This window comes from Erinaceus europaeus, chromosome 2 (genome assembly GCF_950295315.1).
Source record: "Erinaceus europaeus chromosome 2, mEriEur2.1, whole genome shotgun sequence".
In the NCBI taxonomy this organism is placed as follows: Eukaryota; Metazoa; Chordata; class Mammalia; order Eulipotyphla; family Erinaceidae; genus Erinaceus; species Erinaceus europaeus.
This window is the reverse complement of record NC_080163.1, coordinates 160,812,424-160,839,061: the sequence shown is the minus strand read 5'-3', so window position 1 is coordinate 160,839,061 and position 26,638 is coordinate 160,812,424. Positions and strand designations below refer to the sequence as shown.

At 46.8% G+C, this 26,638-nt stretch overlaps 1 protein-coding gene across 2 annotated transcripts in view; it reads right to left on the bottom strand.

The window, feature by feature from the left end:
* ZNF423 (zinc finger protein 423) overlaps positions 1-26,638 on the bottom strand; it is a 380,636-nt gene that overhangs the window by 237,492 nt on the left and 116,506 nt on the right. For both annotated transcript variants that reach the window (XM_016194903.2, XM_060185589.1), the window contains one exon: positions 557-757. In XM_016194903.2, coding sequence (XP_016050389.2) covers positions 557-757 — 201 coding nt within the window. The remainder of the gene's footprint in view (positions 1-556; positions 758-26,638) is intronic.

Below are 26,638 nucleotides of genomic sequence, written 5' to 3'. Positions count from 1 at the left end.
AGGCTCACTGCCAGCCAGCTCTCTCCTTCAGCTCCAAGAAGTAGGTGGCCAAGTGCAGAGGTAGAACCAGGTCCCTTTCTGCACAAGCTCCTCCTAGCCCTTGAAACCTCCCCTCACTGCCCCCCCCCATCCCATACCCAGTCCTGCCTGGGAGCTCACTCCTTCACAGGCCTCGCCACACTTAAGCTGCTTAACTTTGCACTAACAACCTCTTAATTGCTGCCTTTCCTGAAGCATGAGTAGGTACAGGCCCACCCACCACTGGCTCATATGCTATGGAGTAGGTTTGCTGGAGGGGGACACGAGGGGGAGAGGGGGGTATAGGGAGGGCCAGAGCACCCCCGCTTCAGTCCCCTGCCCGCCTGAAAGCCATTGCTTTTTATTTTTAATTTTATTTAAAAAGCGGATATAAGGTCCCTCCAGACACCACTATAAAATGACATTAACTGTAAAATTACATTATTAATTCTTTAATCTCACTGGAGACTTCAAGCTGTTGCTATGTCCAATTATCCGTATAACCACCTGTCAGAATCCCGGTGCTGTTTAGCATTACCTCCAGGACAGTGGTGGGCCCGGTGGTCCGTCAGGTCTGCCAGAGACTCGAAGTCCTGCTGACAGTGATCGCAGGTGTAAATTGACTCATCCTCCATGTCTTCATCGTCCTCATTTCGCTCCTCTTGACTTGTCACACTGTTCCTGTCTTCCAGCGCACGGCTGGCTTTGCGATCACACTCCGGTTCTCCTTCTAGGCCTCCTGCCAACAGGAAGAATACAGTCCATGTCAGCTGGCGGGGTCTCAGGAAAGGGTTTTTAAAAGAATCGCCGGAGATTTATGAAGATACATTTAATTACTCTCCCTCTCAGGGTTCATTATTCTTGACACCTCTCAGCATATTAATATATGAATTTTTTTTCCAAGGGGTGGCATGTGGTGCTGTTAATTCTCCAGTAGATTGTCTTATTTGAGCTGCAAATCTTCTGGGGGAGGGGATTCCCTGTTGTCTCCCTTCTGTGCATTGATGCTGGGGGTTATGACCCATTGGGGAGGTAAAAATGCCCCCAGAATTTGAGTTCCATCCCCTAAAAACCAGAATTCCCTTACACGCTTCTCTAGAGTCTCTGTTGATGGTTACTCACACACCTAAACTTCCTGTTTTCTCACCAAAGTCTAGCAATTTAGTGCTGGGAAGTTTCTTAGCCAAGTTCAGCTTCCACTCAACAAACCTCCAGATGTGGTAGTGTTAGCTGGAGTCTCAGCAAAAGAGTCCTGATTCTAGACTCAAAGAAGCACATGTATTTGTAGGGCCATAGCTTGTCAGGTGGCAAATTTAAAATGAAACTGTGTCCTCTACCTTTTGCCCTAGAACAGTATACTCTGTTTTATGTTAATGACAGTGAGCAACATAGAGTGATAGAGAAAGAAAGAAAGAAAGACAGAGAGATACCGGAGCACTGCTCAGCTCTGGCTTGTGGTGGTGCTGGAGACTGAACCTGGAGCTTCAGACATGAAAGTCTTTTTGCACCCTTAATCATTTTTATTAAGAGAGAGACGAAGAGACAGAGATAGAGAGCTCTCTTCAGTGTGGTAGAGGCTGAGCTCGAACCTGAGTCCAAAGCAACACTTATTCCATGATTAGCACCCTATGGACAAGTGAGGCATCTGGGACAGAAAATAGAAACAAAGGCCATGAACATGTGTTTACACTTGTACAATGTTCCAGACTTTTTCAAAGTCATGATTAATCCCTGTTTCACATGGTCTGGAGGTAAAAGAGAGTGCAAGCAATCATGTAGCCCTGCACCCTGCCCACAGGTGGAAAAGCACCCTCCTACACACACACACACACACACACACACACACACCATTCTTTTGTGTTGTGTAGGGTAGTTCTGCTCTCCACATCTCATAGTTGAGTCACCCAACACCCAGCCTGGGGCTGCAATGTACTCAACACTTCATAGACTGGAAACTCTATATGCCGACATCCTGCCCAGCCCAGCAATAGGATATGGAACACAACCTCAATCTGAGAGATTCATAGGCCTCATCAAGAACATGTGAATCAGGGTATAAAAAGAGCACAGCAAGTATAACACGGAGACTACATCAATCATCCCAATAAATGTCAGTGGGTTAAACTCGCCAATTAAAACAGAGACTCGGAGTGGAACGCTGACGTGTGTGTGGGGGCTGGCTTACTTGCTCAGAAATGGTCACTGATTTAAATTAAAGAGGGAAGCTCTGCTATGCTACAAGACAGTTGTGCACACAGATCTGCATGTGCAAAAGTGTGTGTGTGCCCTAAGGAGCTCTACAGTGACAGAGAAAGACTCTGGATAGCCACCTTTAAGCCCCCCAAGGACTGGTCTGCAGAGCAGACAAGAGAGAAGCGAAGAATGCTTTCGATCCGAGGTAGGAGCCACAGTCCTATAAATATTTCAATTTGGACACAGACGATGTTATAAGGGCTCTGTTTCTCTTGCCCACACAGCACACACACTCGCAAACAGCCGACACAGAGAACCCGCATGCACAAATCAACTCATCAGAGAGCCAGCTGCCGCCCCGCGAGGTAGGGGACGTGCGTGATGCGCTGCTCCGAGCTGCGCACAGGCAGTAAAAATCAATGTTTCCATTTGTGGCCCATCATAACATCTCTCTTCTTACCAATTAAGGGATGCACAATTTGGGGGTTCTGTTATTATCAGCACATGCCAACTCCCGGCAACGCAGAAATCCCATTAAAAGCCAGCCAGCATATTTATCTCAGGAAATCTGATCAGCCACTGCAGCAGTGGCAGCGGCAAGTAATAGAAAACCAAAAGAAATGAGGAATAACATTTGGATCCTTCAATACTGTAAGTCATCACACAGGCATGGTTACATTGTTAAGTGTCCATCTCTGAAATGCCTAGTTCATACTCTCCCAATAACAACAACAACAATAATAATAGGAGCAGGGCAATGGTGCACCTGTTAAGGCACACAGGTTACCATGTACAAGGAGCTGGGTCCCCAACTGCTATGGGGAAGATTCATGAGCACTGAAGAAGTGTGACAAGTATCTCTTTTTCTCCCTCCTTCTCTATCTCCTCCCCCTCAATTTTTATCAGTCCTGTCAAATAAACGGGGGGTTAGGGGATAGAAAAAATGGACATCAAGAGCAATGGGGTCATCATACAGACACCAAGCCCAGAAATAACCTTGGTGGCAATAAAAAAAATTTTTTTTGATTATAATAATAAATGCTTCACAAGGGTGTGTTTTATCTACTGCACCAACTCTCCCGACAATAAGTTCCATTTAGCACCACGCTTGTGCTACTTTACTTAACACGCAATTTAATAGACAGTTAAATTACCCCCTTGCTATCTTTTTTTTTGTCCATATTTACTTGGCAGCACTTTCCATAATAGCTCATCTAATCCACAACTGGAACCACAGACATTACAATGCATTTGATCTCTCTTTAAATGGGGTACATCCCGTTGACTCAGGGGTAGATAAATCAGAATGTCAGCTCATGGGTTTTTACAAGGCAAAAGCCCATAAACTCATCCAAGAGGATAAATCTGTTTTAAGGGACTGTCACGTCCCCTGCCACTGCCTCCTAATGGGAAGGTAGGGCAGCAGCAGTATAGAAAGAGCTGGGAGACTGGAGGTGGCAGGGCAGGATGGGGTGGGGGTGGATTGCCATCCAAGGTCCTCCAGGATCATATCACTGGCCAGCATGACCCTCAGGAAGGGAGAAACCAGGAAGGGAAGAAGAATTGGTGGCCTGAAGAAATTGGATGGGAGAGCAGGACTCCCCCTGAAGGTGCAGTCCCTGAGGGCCTCTCAGCTGTGGGGGCAGAAATCCTGCCTGAGACTCTGAAGGTGTTGTGGCCAGTCTGTGATCCTCATGATAAGGGAAGAGGGAAGACGGGTCCCCTTTCCATTTGTAGGTAAAGCAAATAAGGCTCCTGACAAACAGTCTCTCACAGCCAAGTAAGATAGTTCCTTTTTCTTTACTTCCCCTCCACCCTTGTCCTCTTTCTTCCACAGAGAAGCAGAGAAGCAGAGAGAAAGAATGAAGTTTCTTCATTCAACACTCGGGCTCAGCACTGACGTTTCCTTCAACGTCATAAGGGCTGGGCTCAAACCTGGGACTCACATGTGTCAAAGCAGCACACAATGCAAGTGAGCTGTTTTGCTGGCCCAGAACTGAACTTTCAAGTCTGAGTGTTAAGTAGCACCTATTTAGCTAGCCCCAAATGCTCCAAGGCTAAGGGCGGGGGGAGCCCCCTTGAAGGCAAAGGACACAGAGGACCTGAGTCCCACTCTGGGCAGATGCTCAGTGAGCCCCCAGGATCAAATCGATGGACCATCCCTGCTCCGTCATTACCTATCCCCTGTCCAATCTTTGTCCACTCCTGAAGGACCTGGGCAAAAAGAGGCAGCGCCCAAAGATCTCAGCTGGCTGAAGCACTGGCTCAAGTAAGGCCTCTTGTCCCAATGGGGAGACCCCCTTGGACCAGACATGCAGTTGACCAGCTGCCCTCACCACAGCAAAGTTGGCCAATGCAGCCAACATTTCCCACCCAGGTCTGCAGGGACGAGGAAGGCTTCTCCCCAGCCAGATGCCCAGCCCACAGTAAAGAAGGAGGTAGTTCCAGCTACTGCTTGACTGCTAGTGGTCTCATTCAAATCAGGCCTCGGACCAGAGCTGGAGACACTGGACCTCAAGGGAGATTGCAGCAGGAAGCCCCACTGATTCCCAAGGATGGAGACTGTCAGGACCCACACCCCCCTGAAAAGGCACTAAAATGTCCACACGGAGAAAAACATATACAGCCCCAGAGAGGAGAGACCTGAATCACTTTTGGGCTGTCTCCCCTCCGAATGGTGCAGGCTGGGAAGAAAGGACAGCCGCAGCTTCTGCAGCACACAGTGTGACTCTGCAGGGCTCTGTCTCCCAGCTCGGGGCCATATGTTCACAAGCACAAACCTACTTCCCATTCCCTGGAACATCACTGATGTCTTCCCACAGGGCACACAGTACCAGGGCCGGTGGCCATCACTGCCAAAACATTTAGTCCACCAAGATCAAACATCATGGATGTCGAAGACATGCCCAACCAACTTGTGTGCCTCCTCCAGACAGCTTCTGGATAGCAGGCTCCCAAGGTAGGGGAAGTTCAAGGGCAGCCTGGGCATGAGAGCAACACTTTGGCTCAGCTCCTGTCCCTCTTAAGGAACAGAACATGTTCTCAGGAGTCGGGTGGTAGCACAGTGGGTTAAGCGCACATGGCACAAAGCTCAAGGACCGACAAGGATCCCAGTTCGAGCCCCTGGCTCCCCACCTACAGGGGAGTCACTTCACAGGCAGTGAAGCAGGTCTGCAGGTGTCTTATCTTTCTCTCTCCCTCTCTGTCTTCCCCTCCTCTCTCCATTTCTCTCTGTCCTATCTAACAACGATGACCATAATAACCACAACAATAAAACAACTAGGGCAACAAAAGGGAATAAATAAATAAATATTTTTAAAAAGATGTTATCAGGCACACAGAGGCAATTGGGGTGGAGGGCAAGGGGCTGGGTGAGGTACCTGCCAGCCCCAATAAGACACTCTGATTCCTAGTGGCCCCAGATTGCACCAGGCAGCCACTATTTATCTGCAGGTTTAAAATATTTGTGGTGCAGGCATCGGGGTAACATTTAATACTCAGCCTAAAGGGGTCCCTTGGCGGCAAAGCCAGAGGCAAATATTTTAACACATAATACACTGTCCAAGACAGTCACTTCTAGAATAAGGAAACAACCTCCAGATGGCTATGGGGTGGGGGGAGAGGATGCTGTGGGCTCTATGGATGGAATTTCAAAGCCCTGGCCAAAGTGGTGCAACTGACTGACCCAGGCTGCACCATACAAGGTTTGCTGAGATGTTCTTCCTGGAGTTAGAGACAGACCAGGACCATGACACAGGAGTTGACACAGTGGGTGAAGCACTGGACTCTCAAGCATGAAGTCCTAAGTTCAATCACAGGCATCACATGTGCCAGAGCGATGCTCTGGTTCTCTCTCCTTCATTAATAAATGAATAAATATTTTAAACTTTAAAAAAAAAAAAAAGGCCAGGACATCCCTGAAAATGCCTCTTTATCTGGAACTCTAGAGCCTCAGGTGGAAATGATCAGCAGCCCAGTGGCAATGGCTTACCAATGTCCAGACTTGCCAATCCATTTGCATCCTTCCCCCAAGTGAGGTGCGTGTGGCCCACCAAAGGAGACATGAGACCTGTTTCACAGAAAGAAAAACAGGCTCCAGCGACTGAAACAGCCCACTTGGTCACTGAGCTCATGAGTGGAGCAAATCTCACAACCCCAAGGGAACATACACCCACCCAAGGGGGAAAAGACACCACTAAAGTCCTCTACAGGTTATCATGTAGTATGATATATTAGTAGATTGATTTGTTTACTTTTTCTGGCACTGGAGACTTATGCAGGCACCATTCCACTATTCCCAGACAGGCTTTCTTATTCTTTTTATTTCAGATAGAGAGAGGAGAGAAAGAGATACTGCAGCACCATTCTACCATCCATGGAGCTTCCCCTACTTCTCTGATGCTCACATATGATCCCAGATATCAAACCCTTGTCTGGCCCATGCTATTTCAGGTGAACTATCTACCAGCACTCAAAGTTATTTGTTTGTTTTTAAAAGAAGTCCATATTTGTAAAGGGTCTCTCGGGATTTTTAAAAAATATTTATTTATTCCCTTTTTTTGCCCCTGTTGTTTTATTGTTGTAGTTATTATTGTTGTAGGATAGGACAGAGAGAAACGGAGAGAGGAGGGGAAGACAGAGGTGGGGAGAGAAAGATAGACATCTGCAGACCTGCTTCACCGCCTGTGAAGTGACTCCCCTGAAGGTGGAGAGCTGGGGGCTCAAACTGGGGTCCTTGCCGGTTCTTGTGCTTTTCGCCACCTGAGTCTAACCTGCTGTGCTACTGCCCAACTCCCTCTCTGGATTTTAATTATCAAGTTCAAGTCTTCTTTTTTAATTTTAATATTTATATATTCATTAACATGAGAGAGAGTGAATGAAACAGAGAGAGACAGAGCATCCATCTGACACATGTATTGCCAAAAATCTAACTCTAATGCTGATATTTCCAAATCCAAAGCTCCACCCAATGAGCCACCTTCCAGACTGCTTGACTCCAACTCTTTTTCTTCAAAGATTTTATTTATTTATTCATGAAAAAGATAGGAGGAGAGATAAAGAACCAGACATAACTATGATGCATGTGCTGCCGGGGATTGTACTCAGGACCTCATGCTTGAGAGTCCAATGCTTTATCCACTGAGCTACCTCCGGGACCACTTGACTTAAACTCTTAAAGAGATAAAGTGGCTCAACAAGTAGAGTGCATGTTTCATATGTTTGAGGGCCCAGATACAATTCCCACCATCACATATGTCTCAGTGATACTCTGATCTCTCTCTCTCTCAAACAAAATAAATTTATGATTTCTTTCTCCCTTTCCTTCATTTTTTGGCCACCAGTGTTATCTCAGGGGCTGGGTAATTATACGATGAATCCACCACTACCAACAGTCATTTTTTGGACAGAGACAAAGAAAAATGGAGGTGGGGGAAGAAAGAGACATCAGCAACGCTGCTCCAGCACTCAAGAAGCTTGTCCCCTTACCCCTGGGGACCGGGGGTCTTGAGCTCAGGCACTCAAACATAGTAACATGTGTGCTCAACTGAGTGCATCACTTCCAGACCCCTCTAAGTGAATCATTTTGGAATGAGTAAGGGTCTGGGTGGTAGCACACCCTGTTAAGGGCACATGTTACAATGAGCAAGGCTATAGGTTTGAGTCCCAGTCCCCACCTGCAGAGGGAAAGCTTCATGAACAGTAAAGCAATGCTGCTTTCTGTCTTTCCCTTTTCATTCCCTTTCCTTCTCAATTTTTTGTTATGTAAAATCAAATAAATAAAGTTTTAAAATAAATAAATAAACAAAATTTTAAAAGGAATGAACTAAAGAACAGACCTCAGAGGGTTGGCTTCGCCTTTGGGGGGTGGGTGTGGGGAAGTCCCCCCCAGCTAAGGGTCCACCCAGCCAAAATTGTAAAGCTCCTAGATTTCAGGGTGGACTGCTTATTGGACAACACAGAAATATCTCTCCTTTTCAGGTCAGAACCTTGGCTCAAGTTCATTCCTGCATGGCCTTAGTTCCGTTTCCTCATCTAGAAAACTTACCACCTTGGGGCCTGGTGGTGGTGCACCCAGTTGAGCACGCAAATTACCATGCACAAGGACCAGGGTTCAAGCCCCTGGTCCCTACCTGTGGTGAGGGAAGTTTCATGAGTGGTAAAACAGCGCTGAGTGCTGTAGGTCTCCCCTATCTGTCTGTCTGTCTGTCTGTCTATCTATCTATCTATCTATCTATCTATCTATCTATCTATCTTCCCTTCCCCTATCAGTTTCTCTCTGTCCTATAAAATAGATAGATAAATAAAGTAGCTTAAAACAGCAACAACAGGGAGTCGGGCAGTAGCACAGTGGGTTAAGCGCACGTGGCGCGAAGCACAAGGACCAGCATAAGGATCCAGGTTCGAGCCCCCAGCTCCCCACCTGTAGGGGAGTCACTTCACAGGCAGTGAAGCAGGTCTCTCCCCTCTCTGTCTTCCCCTCCTCTCTCTATTTCTCTCAGTCCTAACAAAGACGACATCAATAACAACAATAAGTACAACAACAATAAAATCAGCAAGGTCAACAAAAGGGAAAATAAACAAATGAATAAATATTTAAAAAAAAAAAAAAAACAGCAACAACTTATCACCTTCTCCATCCAGCTCAGGCTTCGAGAATACCCATCAGGGGTTCCATCCAGTGACTTTGCAAATGCCCCCCCTGCCAGACCCTGAGCAACAGTCAGTCCCCTCCAAAACAGCTCTGACATGGAAACAAATACACTACACATCTCAAATCAGTCAACACATACTAACCAAATACCTACTATGTGTAATCTTGACACAAGTGTGTTGGTGCACCCAAATAGAAAATAGAGCAGCAGGGAGTTAGGCGGTAGTGCAGAGGGTTAAGCGCACATGGCGCAAAGCACAAGGAGTGGCGTAAGGATCCCAGTTCAAGCCCCTGGCTCCCCACTTACAGGGGAGTCGCTTCATAGGTGGTGAAGCAGGTCTGTAGATGTCTGTCTTTCTCTCCCCCTCCCTGTCTTCCCCTCCTTTCTCCATTTCTCTCTGTCCAATTTAGCAATGACAACATCAATAGCAGCAACAATAATAACTACAACAACAATTTTTTAAAAAGCAAGGGAAACAAAAGGGAAAATAAATAAATAAAAATTAAAATTAAAAAAAGGAAAAAAAGAAAATAGAGCAGCAGAGCCAGCTGAAGCTACTGCTTATTCCAAGTGCCTGGCCCTTCCTGGGTGTCCAGGAATGGAAATGAGCTCTACTCTCTCTGCGGAAGTCCAGCTCAAAGCCCAGTCCACATCTTCGCAGGGCTCCCAACTAAGATGTGAGAGAAAGGAGAGCAAAGAAAAGCAGGCAGGTGGGCAGGTGGGCAGGAGGGACAGTAGTGCAGACCATAAAGAGAGGAGAAAATGCCATAAAAAAGAAAAGGGAAGGGGCCAGGTGGTATCACACCTGGCTGATCACACACAAGGATCCAGGTTCAAGAACCTGATCCGCACCTATGGGGGTAGGAGGAAGGGAGTTTCATGAGTGGGTAAAGAAGATCTCCAGGTGTCTCTCTTCCCCTTCTGCTCCATTCTCTGTCTTTATCCAATAAATTATATATACACATACACACACATATATATATACATATGTATGTATGTATACACACACACACACACACACACATATATATATGTATTTGGAGAGAGAAAAAGAAAAGGTGGGGAAGACAGCATAATGGTTCTGCAAAAGATTTCCATGCCTAAGGCTATAAAGCCCCAGGTTCAATCCCCAACACCACCATAAGCCAGAACCAAACAGCTCTGTTTAAAAATAATAATAATAATAAAACAGAGTCAGAGGAGAAACCAATGTTTTCTTTCCTACCAAGCTGCAAACAGTATAGCTTCTGCAAGCCTCACAATCTTAATAAAACCACTCTCACCACATGCAATAATGAAGAACTGCCGGACTAAACCACCCCGTAGCCCTGAAAATTGTGCGCTGTCACCTCCCCCTGACCTCCTGAGTCCAGGCCCACTCTGCCTTCTCCTTGCTGTCATGTTCTGTCACCAAGGGTGGCAGGAAGGAGATGGCAGAGCAGAGCTGGAGGGCAGCCGGAGCAGGGCTCTGGGCAACGTGGGGTGCTCGATAAATCCAGCTCATTTGTGACCTGGCACTCCTAATTGCTCCCCAGTCAGGAGCAGAACTCCAGGCCAGAGGTTGCTAGGGCACAAATCAGTCCCTTGTGACCACTGCAGAAAAGGGGATCCTTGTGGGGTGGAGAGGGTTGAAAAGGGCCAGAAAGGGGTGTGTGCCCCCCAATGATGACCAGTGAGAGACAGAGTAAGAACAGCTGGGGTGGAAGGCTGGCAGAGTCCAGAGCCCAGGGCAACACCACAGTCATAGGAGAATCTGTTAGGTCTCACTAGTCCCATTTGTAAATGAAAGTATGAGGGCAGAGAAGATAGCACCAACAGAATTGCACCAGACTTTCCTGTGACTCCAAGATCCCAAATTCAATCCCAAGCATCTCCATAACCCAGAGTTGAGCAATGCTATGGTAAAAAGAAAAAAATTTTTTAAAAAATCTATTGTGCTTCACGTTTATGAAATAGCTCACCAGGATAGTGTGCTGCTTTGCCATGTGTGTGACCCAGGGTCAAGCCTGGCCCCTACCACATGTAGGAAACCTTTGGTCTTGTGGTCTCTTTCATTCTCTCAGCCTCTATCTTAAAGTAAAAAAAAAAAAAAAAAAAAAAAAAACGGGGGTGGGGTGGTAGCACCGGGTTAAGTGCACATGGCACAAAAAGCAAGGACTGGCATAAGGATTCCAGTTCAAGCTCTTGGCTCCTCACCTTCACAAGCAGTGAAGCAGGTCTACAGGTGTCTATCTTTCTCTCCCCCTCACTGTGTTCCCCTCCTTTTTCAATTTCTTTCTGTCCTATCCAACAACAGCAATAACAATGACAACAAGGGCAACAAATGGGGGGAAAATGGCCTCCAGGATTCATAGTGCAGACACTAAGCCCCAGAGATTATCCTGAAGACAAAAATTAATTAATTAATTAATTTTTAAAAATCCACTTCTTTTTGTATGAACTTAAGCCTGGACTAATAATTCTCTTTGGGAGTACCTAGCACCCAGTACATGTTACATTCACCCCAGGGAAAAAGTGAACAGAGAAGTCTGGAAGGTGGCATATATACAAGGTTAGACACCACATATGACCTAGTTCTGTTCCCTCTTTCATATCTCTCTCTCTCATACATACACACTAAATATCTCTCTCTCTCTCTCTCTCTCACTATTTTTTCCCTTTCGTTGCCCTAGTTTTATCATTGTTATGGTTATTATTATTGTTATTGATGTCATTGTTGGATAGGACAGAGAGAAATGGAGAGAGGAGGGGAAGACAGAGAGGGGGAGAGAAAGACACCTCCAGACCTGCTTCACTACTTCTGAAGCGACCCCCTACAGGTGGGGAGCGGGGGCTCGAACCAGTACCCTTACACCAGTCTCTGCGCTTGGAGCCATGTGCACTACCACCCGACCACCCCCACACACACACACACAAACACACTAAATTTCAAAAAATTTAGTGCCAACCTCATTTGCTATGTATCTGAGCCAGGTTTGGGCCCAGTCTCCACTGCATTGAAGGAAGCTTCCGTGTTATGTGCGTCTTTCACTCTCTCTGCCTTCTCGGTCACTACCTAGGACCCTCCAACCCCAGAATTCCCAACCAGCTCTGAGAGGCCAGGACCCCACTCGCTGTGGACACAGCAGAGGCCACTGGGCACAGAGACCACTTTCCCAGAGAACACGGAGGCAGCGCCTGAAGAGACAACAAATAGTAGCACACTCAGCATGCGCAAGGTGCCCTACCAATAGACAGAGAGACATCCCAGCGTCTTCAGAACCCTGGATCCTAACGCAGCTGAGAAGGCAGGAAGCCAGACAAGGTATGTGAAGAACCAAAGCACCCTTTCCATTTTCCTGATTTAAAGTTTAAAATATGGGGTTGGGGGCAGGGGCAGCTATGAGGAATACTTACTGTTGGGAGGAGGCCTTTAACAATGCAACAAAAATCACTTATTTGAGTCTTATAAATACAAAAAGGAGGAGAGGAGACATAGTAGTAGTCATGGGACATATTCTCAATGGAGTACTACACAGCAGTTAAAACAAAAGACTATAATGTGTCCTCTGGGATCAAATGGAAGGAGGTGGCAGTGATTCTGCTTAGTGAAGTAAGGAAGGAAGTGAAGGACAAAGGTGAGATGATCACTCATGTATGGAATATATAGAATTGAAACATAAGAACTTGAAAAAAGATATACACATACACACACATACATACAACATAATCAACCCATATCTATGGCTGTGGGTTACCATTGGAAGAGAATGGGAGCACAGATCCGTGGTAGTGAGAGTAGTGTGAAATTATACTCCTATTATATTTCTATTATTATTATTATCTTTATTTATTTATTGGATAGAGACTGCCAGAAATTGAGAGGAAGGGGGGAGGTGGAGACAGAGAGAGACAAAGAGACACCTGCAGCCCTGCTTCACCACTTGTGAAGCTTTCACCTGCAGTTGGAGACCGGGAGCTCTAACCCACTGCAACATGTGTGCTCAACCAGGTGCGCCACCATCTGCCTCCCTCCCCCACTGTTTTTGTTTTTTAGAGATTTTATTTATTTACTAATGAGAAAGATAGGAGGAGAGAGAAAAAGAACCAGACATCACTCTGGTACATACACTGCTAGGGATTGAACTCGGGACCTCATGTTTGGGACTCGAGTGCTTTATCCACTGCACCATCTCCCGGACAACACCCCCACCCCCCACTATTATCTTATAATCCTGCAAATCACAATTAAATCATTAATACATATTACATATGTATGTATATATATATATATATATTTTTTTTTTTTTAAAGAGCCCAGGCATCACTGAGGTGCCCATCAAGTAAGGTGGCCCTCCCCCCACCCCACCCCAGGCACACATCACTTGCTTTCCTGCATGAGGAGGAGCAGAGAGCAGGAGAGGACCAACTGCAGATCAGAGGTCAAGTGGGCAGCATGAAGGAAGTTTCCAGACTCACCCCAGGGGCATGGTTGCCTCCTCCATGGTGGCCAATATACCAGTAATCTATAAGCACAAGCACCCCACTCCCCACAAGTCACCCCCCTACCCCCCGCCCCTCTCATCCTCAAACCATCACTTAACTCCAGTTTCAAACTGCTCATGATGTTCTTCAGTCAACATGGAGCAGAAACCTTTTATTAAATGCTGCTAATTTTTTATTGATCACACTGTGAATCATTTCATTTTCCATTACCACAGATGTCTCCTATCAGGGCTCCACGAAAAGGCTTTTTGATTCAGTCTCCAGCAACGTGTCACTTTTAATCAGTTTTCAGCTTCCGTATCACTCAAAAAATTAGAAAGCGGGTTGTCTACCATTATTGCCTTTTGTTTAAAGAGGGAAAGATGAAGGGAAAGGAAAAAAAAGCTTCCTGTCCAGGAAAGGTTATTAGACTTGGAATAAATATACATGAAATTCAATTCCAATGCAATTCCTCCTTGACTCTAACCAATTTGAGCATTAGCTTTTATAATTTTTTAGGTTTATTTTCGCAGAAAGCCTGCTCATAATTACTGCTCGTTGCTCTCCCCAAACACTTATGTTACTAAAGTGTGAAATGTCTTCTAACACAAAGACAGATCTCTGGGAAGTAATTACAGAAATGCATTCAGGGGCAATAATTCTATATTAGCTGTCAGCGGCAGACATCCTCTGAAAGGCACTTGTTATGAAGGAATTATTTGTGCTACCATTGAAGGCCTGGCAGGCCGGCCCCACACTCAAAAGCTATGTCTGACCGGAAGCCCAGGCTCCCTCATCAAGGGTCGAATTAAGTTTAAATCATTACCTTGAAGCCAAGGAAAGTGCATACCTGACTGTCTATTGTGGAGCTGGTTTTTGAGACGCACTCAAGCACGACGTGGCCTTCCCGTTCCCAGCGTGGTGCAATTACCCTGTGCCTCAAAAGACTTCTGCCAGGAGCCTGTCACAATAGGGAGAGGGGAGGTGGCAGTGTGTCTATTAAACGCTAACACGTGTCACCAAACAGAATTCTCAAGAATTAGGAATTGCCGAGATGCCTCGCAGTTGACACCACCCGACCCACACACACACACACACACAGTGGGAAACGGGGACCCCTGGAATATTCACAGGGGAGCATAGGAGTTGGCATCGGAAGCTAGAGGGGCCTCCCAATAGTTCACCTGGGAGGAGAGCTACTTTGCCATGTCAGATTTGAGTGCTCTCACATACCATGTGGAAGTACTAGAGTCTGAGCTTTGGCACTGTGGTTGTTTCTCCATGTGTCTCTTTCACTCTTTCCATCTGAAAAACTCATCCCAGAGCAGTTGAGAAATAGTGATAAGAACAAAAAAGATGTACAGAGATGAGTGGTGGTAGACTGGGACCTTTTAGCTGGGGAAGGCTGTGAGCCAGGAGTCAGTGCAATCAATGGTTTTTTCAGGCCATGGGGAAGAGATGGTCGAGCCAGAGATAGTCCTTACTTCCAAAGGGCCCAGAGCATCTTCTCCACCCCCCTCCAGTCCAGTGTGGTGGGTATGGGGAGAAAGGATCAGAGGAGGGAGGGGACGTTCCTCATCTGAGAAAAGAGATAGTTCCGAAGGCCTTGCTTCTACAGGGACTTTGTTCACTGGGCACCCACAGCACTTATAGCAGACCAGGCCATATAGGAGGTACATGGTAGCTATTTACTCAGTGAATGAGTGAATGAGTGAATGAAAGAATGCTGACTGAGATGAAGACAGCAGATCCTTCTAGGACAGAACCCCTTCTACAAGGCAACCCCAAGTCAGTAATTTTTTAAATATTTTTATTATTTTAATGAGAGAGATATAGAGGGAAAAACAGAGAGACCAGAGCACTGCTCAGCTCAGGCTTATGGTGGTGCTGGAGATTGAACCTGAGACCTCAGAGCCTCAGGAATGAAAGTCTTTTTGCATCACCAGTATGCTGCCCCTTCCAGCCTGAAGTCAATTTTTTTTGCCTCCAGGGTTATTGCTGGGGCTTAGTGCCTGCACCTCAAATCCACTACTACTGCAGACCATTTTTCCCCTTTTGTTGCCCTTGTTGTTTTATCAGTGTTGTGGTTATTATTGTTGTTGTTGCTGCTGCTGTCATTGGGTAGGACAGAGAGAATCGAGAAAGGAGGGGAGACAGAGAGGGGGAAAGAAAGACACCTGCAGACCTGCTTCACCGCCTATGAAGCGACTCCCCTGCAGGTGGGGAGCCAGGGGCTGGAACCAGGATCCCTACACCAGTCCTTGCGCTTTGCGCCATGTGCGGTTAAGACGCTGTGCTACCGCCCGACTCCCTGAAGTCAATAATTTTTAAGCAAATGCAGATTTTCCTCTGAATCTTTCAAAGAAAACAACAGAAATCAGTGCTCCCGCTCTGACTTCTCACCAATCTCCTAACCCTCCTGTGAAGGGGCAGAGCTTGTGAGTCATAGCCATGTCTGGAAAACCACCTTTGGGGAGATGAGAATGGAAACAGACTAATTTCAGGAGGAGGCAGGTACTGCCTAAAATGCATCCCTGGCCCCCTTCCAGGAGTGCACATGGAATGGAAAAAATTGTTCGAGCTCTCTCCCTGGGAGAGTGTCTGACGGCTGGGCTGGCCAAACAGAGCCAGTTGCTAAGAAATCACAGCTGACTCATCAGACCAGAGTCACTGGTGGCAGGAACAGTATGGCAGGGTCAGAGTTCAAAGCTCCTGACTGAAAGATTTTTGGGCACCTTTCCCAAGGAGTTCCTCCTCCAGTGGAGAGAAGGGTCATTTCATCTGGTAACTGATAGACCTGCTGCACTAGAAAGCAGGTATGAAGTAGCTCAGTTTCAGGTGGGGAAACTGAGGCCGAGAGAAGGGAAGGTCACGGTTAGAGAGTGGCAGGGCAGGGGTTCCAATTCCTAAGGAAACAAGGTACACCCTAGCATGCAAGTGCTTCTTGGGAATAGTAAGCTCTGAGTCCCTCTAGAGTCACTCCTCAAGTGCAGAAAGGGGTAAAACAGTGAAGCCTAAGCCACAATATAAACAGGCACTCCTGCCCATAGGGAAAACGTCACACATGTTCACAGAGACAAGGAAGGTGTTGTTGTCCCAGTTCCCAGGCACAAAAGCAGAGATGAGGCAGAGCTAAGGAGTGTCACTTCCTCCTCACAGCAAAGCACCACCCCATGAAAAGACAAGGACACAAGGTCCAGAGAGTGGGGTTCTGTGGAGACCAGGGGCCTCTACCCAAAATTCCCACAGTAATTCTGACCTTGGGTTTATCCCAAGGGCCAAACAGGGGTCTCTCTAAACATCCCCTAATTGTTTGTATATGCCCAAGTACCTTTCTTTTCCATAAATAGGCAAGTTTTGTAGCTAATTCTTTTTTTTTTTTTTGATTTTTCATTTATCAACATGAGAAAGAAGTAGAACATCATTCTGGCATCTGTAATGCTGCAGATCAAACTTGGGACCCTTCAGGTTATTCCAAAATGATTGGTAAGTGTAAAGTTGAGGAAGAAACAAGTTATACAGACAAGTGGGAAGAAAATAGTTAATGTCACCTGAAAGGTCACCAGGTTGGCACTGTGGTCACTTCGATAAACAAGATCTCTCTCTCTCTCTCTCTCTCTCTCACACACACACACACACACACACACAGTGTGTCATTTCATCAGAACAGGATGCCAAACTTCACCCTATCTTGTCCCCTTTTGTCCTCTTTACATACTTTGCTCCACTCCACCCTGTGTCCTGGTCACCATCACTTCCAGGGGTCATTTCTAGAGCCTGCCTTTCAAGCTTCACCTGGAAGGAAACTATATGGACATTCAAGTGCCAAGTGAAATATGCACAGGACAGGTTCCAGTAATACATGGTGAGCCCCAATGGGGGCTGCTCTACCTCAGGAAAGGTTTCTTTGCTCCACAAATGGGTTGGCTCTCAGAATCTTGGCATTAGCAAGATTCTGCGGTGGGTGCAGGTTTCTGAAGGTGCAGGTCACAGGGCCACTAAGCTCAGAACCCTTAGAAGGAAGGCCTAGGGAAATGCAGTAATCTCCAGGCCAACCCACTGTGAGTTTGGACTAGCAAGTTATTGGGTTGTTGGAAAAATCAAGATGTATTTTTTCTATGTTCTATTTTGCAAAAATATGTCACAGCTTTCTCAACAACCCAATATATTCAACAAGTATCAACAGTTCACCCCTAAATACTGTCCTGAGCTCTACTGAAACAGGGTTGAAATAATAAAGTCTCCCCAACACAATGTCTCAGACATCATGGTGTACAGGGAGACTGAGGACTCCAAGAGCTTACTTGACTCCTGAGCACATGGCCTGCCTTCTGCTTCACACCCTCTAGGCCCAATACTGCAGAGGACATAGAAGCCTGGAGAAAGAGTCCAGACAGTGATCTTGAAGGGAAGGGAAGGAGTGGTGCCATCTCTGGCGTGGCTCACCCGAATGCACACACATACATGCTGAGCATGTAGCTCAAGGGAAGGAGAAGGGAGAGGAAGGGAGGGTTAGAACCTCTTCCTCAGATTCAAGGATCCCAGGGAAAGTTCCAGAAGTTCTCTAATTGTCACTCAACACTTTCTCTCCCCTCCCTCCACCAAATGGCAAAAGAGGTCATGTCTCCTCCCTAGAAAAGAACTTGAGCTGCTTCCCTGGTTCCATCATTAACAAATAAACAGAGAGGGACAAGCCAGCCTACCTTCTAGGGACCAAGCCAGGAAGGATTCCAGAAAGCCCCAGAGTTCTTTTTCCCATGGGGGAATACAGGTGGGGGGAAATTAACTGGATGTTTCTGGGAAGCAGTGATTCTAAGAGTCCCCTCCCTCTGCCAGCCGGGAAGCAGTGAATCAGAGAGCATATCCTGGAGGTCTCACTGAGGCACCCGACCAAGGGTCCTCCCTCTCCAGGAGGAACTAAAGAATTTAGCACACAACCATTTGTTCACAAACGCTTCCTGAGTTCCTGTGCTGGGGACACAGCTGGGAAGGAGGGGACACCTTCCCTCAAGAGCTTCCCCTCTCTAGGGAGAGTCACAGCAGATATGCAGAGGGATCAAAGCACAGTTATGAGTGGTCAGTGCTCGGGGGGAATTGAGAGGCCCACCTTAGTGAGGGGAGGCAGGCACTCAGAGGTGAGAGCTGAGACTTGGGGGTCAGAAGGGCCCAGATTAGCACACGGAGGAAAGAGTTCTAAGGCAAGAAAATCTGATGGTCTACTCCATGTGCCTTACCCAGATTCGAGCCCAAGCACAATATGGGAGGTACAACAGAGGAAGCTTTGTGCAGGGTAGGTCTATATGAATGAATGAATGAATGAATGAATGAATGAATGAATGAAATGTAGTCAGATGGAGAAGTGCCCATGCAGGGGGCTGGGCAGTGGTGCACCAAGTTAAGCACACATATTACCAAGCTCAAGCACCAAGGTTCAAGCCCCACTCCCCACTTGTAGGAGGTCTGCTTCATGATCAGTGAAGCAGGTATGCAGGTATCTATTTTTATCTTCCTCTCTATCTCCCCATCCCCTCGCAGTGGATTCATACTGCTGGAACTGAGCTCCAGCAAAAATCCTGGTGACAATAAAAATAAGATACTAAATAAATAAATAAATAAATAAATAAATAGAAGTGCCCATGCATAAAACTCTATTTCCATGAAGGAGGAGGAGCTGAAGGAGGAAGAGATGGAAGAGAAGGAAAGGAGGAGGAGGAGGAGAAAGAGCAAGAACAGCAGCAAAAAGAGGACAGTGTATCTACATCACACAGCAAAGAAAACATCAGGCTTAAGGAAGGCCCAGGACCTATGACCAAACCCTAAATCATACAAGGTCTGAGAAAGAGTCTGGAGTCAGTAGCCCAGGTGATCCAATTGATAAATCACTGATCTCTCAAGCCTGATTCTGAGTTCAATCCCCAGCATCATATGTGCCAGAATGATACTCTGGTTCTCTCTCCTTCACATGGAGGGAGTCATCTGCCCAGGGGAGTAAGATTGGCACCATGGTATCATCTGGAACCCAGTGGCTAAGATTCCCAGGTTGAAAGCAGCTTCCTTGCAGAGCTCACACCAGGTGTTGTCTCCAAGCCTCCATCTTGGCTCCACCTCCAGAGATGCAATTCTACCCAAAACCATTCCAGGCAGGACTACCAAAAGACCTCACCTGGATGGTGCATTGCTTTGCCATGTGTGTGACCCAAGTTTGAGCCCGACCCCCCCCCCCCCGTACATTGAAGGAAGTTTTGGTGCTGTGGTCTCTTGTTAAAATTCGGAGGCTCTAGCTGGCCGGGCTGGCTTCACTGGCGGGTAACAGAGACGCGGAGACAACGGCTGGGCAGAGAAGCTGTATTTCTTTATTCAAGAACAATGATTCATAAACTAAGACAAACTAATCACCAAACAGAACTCTGTTGTCTCTGCGGCGGCACAAGCACTCTCTCCTACTCTGGAACTCAGGAACTCTCTCTTACTCTGCAACTCTGGGACCCCCTGAACTGTGGAACTCTGGAACTCTGGCGGGGTTCCTTCGGGGCGGGGACAAGCAGGCCCACGAAATTAACTGAACTGATCTAATTCTCTCGGCGGGGGAGAACTACCCAATGTGTTGTTAAAATTCGGACGGCTCCAGCTGGCCGGGCTAGCTTCACGGGCGGGTAACAGAGACATGGAGACAACGGCTGGGCAGGGAAGCTGTATTTCTTTATTCAGGAACAACGGTTCATAAACTAAGACAAACTAATCACCAAACAGAACTCTGCTGTCTCTTTGCGGCGGCGCAAGCACTCTCTCTTACTCTCGAACTCAGGACCTCTGGCCCTCTGCAACTCTTCAACTCTCCAACTGTGTAACTCTCTAACTCTCTCTCTGGAACTCAGGAACCCTCTCTCGGGGTTCCTTGGGGCGGGGCCAAGCGGGCCCGCGAAATTAGCAGGACTGATCCAATTCTCTTGGCGGGGGAGAACTAGAACCCAATGTAAAGCATACAACAATTCTCCCTTTTCTTTTTAACTAAATGACTACAGTATCAAGGGTGTGGGGTGAACAGAAACCTATATTGTACAGGCATTTTTATAAAAAGAAACTGGCACAAACATGGAGAAACATGCAAGCAAGTAACAAGAACCAGTGTGCTGCTAAGGGAAGGCCTGAGGGGGCCTTTTTTACCTCTGTGGGCAAAACTTTATCAGCTTAAAAAAAAACATTTCTTGCCTCTGGGGGGCGTACTTGCGTCGACGGGCATTTGCATGGGGGCGGGGAATAGCCTAGAGTCCCAAAGGCAGCTGGCTGCAATTTACTTACTATGAAACAAAACTTGTTATTAGCATATTTTTAATAGACTTTTTCTGTCTCTGCCTCTCTGCCTCTCGCTGTCTCTCCTTCTGTGTCTCTCTTGCTTTCGACCTGGAAAAGAGCCCAGAGCAGTAAAGTCACAGCAATGACATAAAATGAAGAAATTCAAGTGTTTAGAGAGAAAATAACAGCCCAGGCATACTTGACCTCTGCTCACCAGCAGGGCATGACCAGCCACAACAGCTAAGCTGGGCTGTGTGTGAGCCAGGGGCTGCCTCTCACTGGCAGGCATCAGAGATACAATCTCTGAACTCCTGAGCCTCTGAATCTTAGCCAAGATCCCATCTTGGGTTGTAAATCAGCCTCAGATTCCAAGTCTGGTGGCCAATCTCAGGAACATTTGCTTGTTTTTTAACCAGCAGGGTTATTGCCAGGCCACACACCTGCACAATTTCACCACCCCTTCAATAAAAGATAATAGAGGAGAGACACCACAGCACCACTCCACTGCTTATGAAGTTTCCCTCACGCAGGTGCTCCTATGTGGTGGCTCGAACACAGATCCTCACACAGGGTAAAGTGTGCACTCTACCTGCTGAGCTATCTCCTGACCCTCCCCCATACTACCTGTTTAATGAAGTCATTGCTGCAAGTGCTCCATAAACAGGACAAAGGGGCTTCCAGGAGGGCCCGGGTGGCTTTAAGAGGAGGTGAACCTCCCATTTCTGGAGGCATTCAAGCAGAGCCTGGAAAGACATAGGCTGGATGTGGGGGACTCTCGGCATATGGAGGGGGTGGATGATCAAGACTCGAGGGTGCTCTCCCACTCTGAGAACCTCCTGATCCAGAAGGGGAAGCCAGGGGGCAGAAGGGGCTTCTGCAGCTGGTCCCTGAGAGCAGGGACAGGCACACTGTGCCGCTGGGACACCTGTGCACAAAGCTCAGCCAGGGGCTCCCTCTCTACACCACGAGAAGTTTATTAGCCCCACAAAGCGAACCCTTTCCTCTGCTTATCAGCAGACACAATCATTGCTGGGGTGGGAGAGGCAGTTTGAGAGGCAGAGTGGAAGGAAAGGAAAAAAATTAAGACTTTTTGCACAACACTGTGCTTTGGAGCACCAGGCAGAAAGAACTTCAATCTTCCCTCAAAGGCCCCCCTGGGCAGGGCATTTCCTGCAGACAATTGGAACTCAGCCTGGTGGGTTTGACTTCCTTTGTGTTAACTCATTTCTGACTCTGGGTTTCCATAGTTCTTATTAGAACAATGCACTCTGTCCAAGGCAGCAATGTCTCTGGCAGTGACCCCTGTGCAGTAGGGGGAGGGAAGTGTGAAAAGCCATCTAAGAGAGGAAGTGGAGACAAGTGGTCAAACCCTGCCCCATACCCCCCAAAACCAAGCCTCCTTTGCAGGTCTCAGGACCCCAAATGCAGAAGAGGTCCCCAGAAGAGTCTGGCAGACCCCAGATTTCAGGGCCAGGCCAGTGACAACAGAAGAAAAATGGGGATTCAGCACCCAGAAGGAAATCTTCCTGGGTGCAGTAATTAACTGAGGCTCCCAGAACCTTCTGCTGGCTCTCACTCGCAGGCTTCTTCTCCGCTTTATAATCTTATTCTAATCTGCCTTGCAGCTTCCTGCTTCCTCCCCTGCACCTTAATTGGAAATGCTGGGGTTCACAAGAAATGTTCCTCTCTGCTCTCAGAGGACACCTATTGAGGGTGGAACCCGGCTCTTGGTAATGACTCGTTCCAGACACAGCTTAATAATGACCCTGTCTCAACAATGAAAACACACACGTGTGTGAATGCACACACGCACACAGACACGCACATCGTGGCTGCTGTAATTAAGCCGGTGATGAGCGGAGTTGGAGGGAAATTAAATTTATTTACAAGCTGTTCTGTTGCTGATGAAGCACTCGAGGGCAGGGAAGATTTCTAATTAACCCTCGTTTAGAGGGTGTGTCTTCTGTGCCTCCTTCCCTCTACGCACCCTTTGTAAATTGCAGTGGGTTAGAAATAATAATGATGATGATAATAATAATCATCATTAGCCATTCTCAGAGTTGAGCTCTCTCCTGTAAGGCTCTGATCTTAGAGCCCCGTTGTCTAGATGCTGCCTGTCATCAAACTCCAGGAAAGGAAGACTGGTTCAGAGCTGAAGATACATCAACTTAACAAACCAACAGTACTTCCAGAGCACCTGCCAGCAGTCAGGCCCTGTCCTGGGCACTCAGGACCTCAGAAACAGAGCCAGGGACAGTCCTGCCATGGAGAAGATGAGGGTGGTGGGAAAGGAAACCAATGACACAGACAGAACAGCAGAGCAGTCACACTGGAAGCCAGACTGGGCTCAGGTTAGAACCAGGGAACGATTAAGAGTGAGTGAATGAGAGAGGGAGGGGCAAAGCAAATAGAGCCTTTAAGCAAGATTTGTGTCTGGAAGGTCTTGCTATCCAGGGTGTTCAGAAAGACTTGCTGGCCACAGTTGACCACTTCCTCCATCTGTGTTTGAGTGGCTATGTTTGGGAAAGACAGGAGGACAGGACAGGAGGACAGGGCTGTGAGCATTGGACTCAAGGCTGGGAGGATGGATTCTGGAAGTCCTGTGTGCTTAGAATGTAGCTTCTGGGGGTGTGGGCAGTGGTGCAACTAGTTGAGGGCACATGTTAAATGTGCAAGAGCCTGGGTTCAAGTCCCTGGTCCCCACCTGTAGGGGGAAAGCTTCACTAGTGGTGTAGCTATGCTGTAGGTGTCTCTCTCCATCTCTATCTCCCCTTTCCATCTCAACTTCTTTCCATCCTACCAGATAAATAAATAAGTGAATAATTATTTTTTTAAAAACTTTTAAAAATTATGCATGTACAGACTATTGTATTTACTGTCAAATGTAAAACGTTAATCCCCCCAATAAAGGGAAAAAATGACAACAACCAAAAAAAAAAAATTAAAAGAATGTGGTTCCCAGGAGGCATCAAGGATCAGACTGGACTGCCCACCAACAGTTCCCACAGTCCTACATGTCTAAGAGACCTGGAGGTGATCCAGTGGCTAGAGCATTGGACCTAAAAGCAGGGGCTCCTGAGTTTGATCCTTGGCATTATTGTGTCAAAGTGAGGCAAGTCAATAATTGATTGGGTTTTTCTTTTCTTTTCTTTTCTTTTCTTTTTGTCACCAGGGTTATCCCTGGGGCTCCACTACCACGTGTTCCTCCACTCCCAGCAGACTCTTTTTAATTTTTGTTTGTTTGTTTGTTTTAGATAGAGGTTAAAATTCAAATAGGGAGTGACAGAAAAAGAGAAGACCAGAACACTGCTGCACCACTCGTGAAGCTACCCCCTTGCATATAATCTCATATGTTGTCCAGGAACTCAAATCTGGGTCCTCTGGCACCCAAAGTTTGCGCTCTACCAGATGAGCTATCTCCTGGACCTAACTAGTAATAAAAGCAACAACAACAACAACAGTAATAGAAGCTGATGAATGCAGGATACCCAGCAATGTTACTCAGGGGAGAGGAGCAAGTCATTTCACTAATGGTAGACAGATACTAAAGTGTACCTCAATTTCAGAAATGTTGGACTTTGACAAGATACATGGGTTAGAAACAGTGGCCAGAGCATGAGAATGGCCACCAACCTGCTGAGTGATGCCTGCCTGAACTATATGGAACTGGGCGCATTCTCCAAGGTCAGCAAGTGACCAAGGCAAGGAGCACCAGAGTTGCTGCAGCTAAGCAGCCAGAAGCGTCACCCCTCAAGGTCACCTTGCCTCAGATACTCTGAGGCTAAGTGGTCTCCACTCTGTCCTACAGCACAGAGTGCTTCAAGGTGGGAGGAGCTCAGAGACTATCTTATCAACCCAGATTTTTCCCAAACCCTTCTGGGAAAAGGGGGGGGGCAAAGGTGTGAGTCACCATTTCAGGGCACCAACTCTGGGGACAGCCAGGGTACCCTCAGGAGAAGGAACTGAATGCTGCCGAAAGCAGTTGTGGCCAGGGCACAGGTGGATAGCCACCTTGAGCTTGCAGACTTGTGGCCGCATCATGACTTGAGTTTTCTCCTAAAACAAGTGGGACTTTTGAAAAGTCCACTGAGGGTCCTGGGAGGTGGTGCATCCAATACATGTTATCATGCACAAGGACTCAGGTTCAAGTCTCTGCTCCCCACCTGCAATGGGGGAAGCCTCATGAGTGTTGAAACAGTGCTGCAGGTGTCTCTCTCTGTGTCTCCCCTTCTTTCTCAATTTTTCTGTTTCTATGGGAGGGAGAGAGAGAGAGAGAGAGAGAGAGAACAAGGGTAGATAGAACAATGGTTATGCAAAGAGACTCTCCTGCCTAAGGCTTCAAAGTCCCAGGTTCAATCCCCCACACCACCATAAGCCAGAGCTGAGCAGTGCTAAGAAAGCAAGCAAGCAAACAAGCAAGAAAGCAAAAGAAGGAAGGAAGGAAGGAAGGAAGGAAGGAAGGAAGGAAGGAAGGAAGGAAGGAAGGGGACAGTTGGTGGTACACCTGCTTGAGTACACATTACTAGGCTCAGGACCTAAATTTGAGCCCCTGGTCCTCACCTGCAGAGGGAAAGCTTTGCAAGTGGTAAAGCAGTGTTGCAGGTGTCTCTCTGTCTCTCTCCTTCTCTATCCCTTGTTTCCTTCTCACTTTCTGGCTATCTCTATCCAATAAATAAGTAAAGATAACAGCAAAAAAAAAAATTTTTAAGAATTCTATTTTAAGTTAAGCGCAGGTGGCGCAAAGTACAAGGATCCCAGTTCGAGCCCCCAACTCCTCACCTGCAGGGGAGTCACTTCACAGGCGGTGAGGCAGGTCTGCAGGTGTCTGTCTTTCTCTCCCCCTCTCTGTCTCCCCCTCCTCTCTCCATTTCTCTCTGTCCTATCCAACAACAATATCAATAACTACAACAATAAAACAACAAGGGCAACAAAAGGGAATAAATAAATAAATATTTTTTTAAAAATTTTTAAATAATTCTATTTTAAGAGAGAGAGAGAGGTAAGGGGGCAGGAGGAAAAGGAACAGGGGGAAAGGGAGAAGAGAGACCTGGGTTCAAGCCCTTTGTCCCCACCTGCAGGGGCAAAGCTTCACAAGTGGTGAAGTAGGGCTGCAGGTGTCTGTCTCTGTCCCTCTCTATCTCCCCTCCCCTCTCAATTTCTTTCTTTTTCTATCCAATAATAAATACATATTAATTAATTAATTAATTAATATATAGAAAAGGAAATGCGAATCCCACTGAAAAAAGGCCACCTCACCTAAATATGGAATGGCTCTGGCTCCAAGGAAGTGACAATTCTGCCATGTCAGCAACATGCAAGACACTACCCTCCCTGTGCTTGCAAATAGTCTTTTTCTTCAAAAAATTACTTGTCAGTATGTATGATGACAGATATCTTTTTCCTTTTTAGACTTGCAACACTGGGCAAGGCATGTGTGTCCCCCCAGAGGAGAGAGACCAAACTCTGCCCCACAGTATCCTCCATGACAAAGAGCAAACAGACTTGTACTGAGACTGGGAGATGCTTCACCCACTCTGAGCTTTACCATGTGCAAAAGAGCAGGGGCTGGGTGGTGGCGCACCAGGTTAAGCTCACATATTACTATGTACAAGGACACAGGTTCAAGCCCCTGATCAGCACAAGGGAACACCTACCGGGGAGGAGCTTAACAAGTGGTGGAGCAATGTTGTGATGTCTCTACTTCTCCATCTCTCTCTTCTCTGCCTTAAAAAAAAAAAAATGGATTCCACCAGGAGCCATAGAACTGTGAAGTGCATCAAGCCTCCAGCAATAACCCTGGTGGCAAAATAAATAAAAGAATAAAGTAAAAAAAAAGAAAAAGCTGAAAAGACTTCTCAGCAATGTTTGTGAATAAATGAGATCAAGAATTTGCAATACCAGAAATCACATTTCTCTGGACTTTGAAGGTTATAGTGAGGAGTCCCTGTGTTTGCAATGCTTAATACTCATTCAGCTTAATAACTTGCAATGTGAACATCTCCCATGTTCTTTGGCTA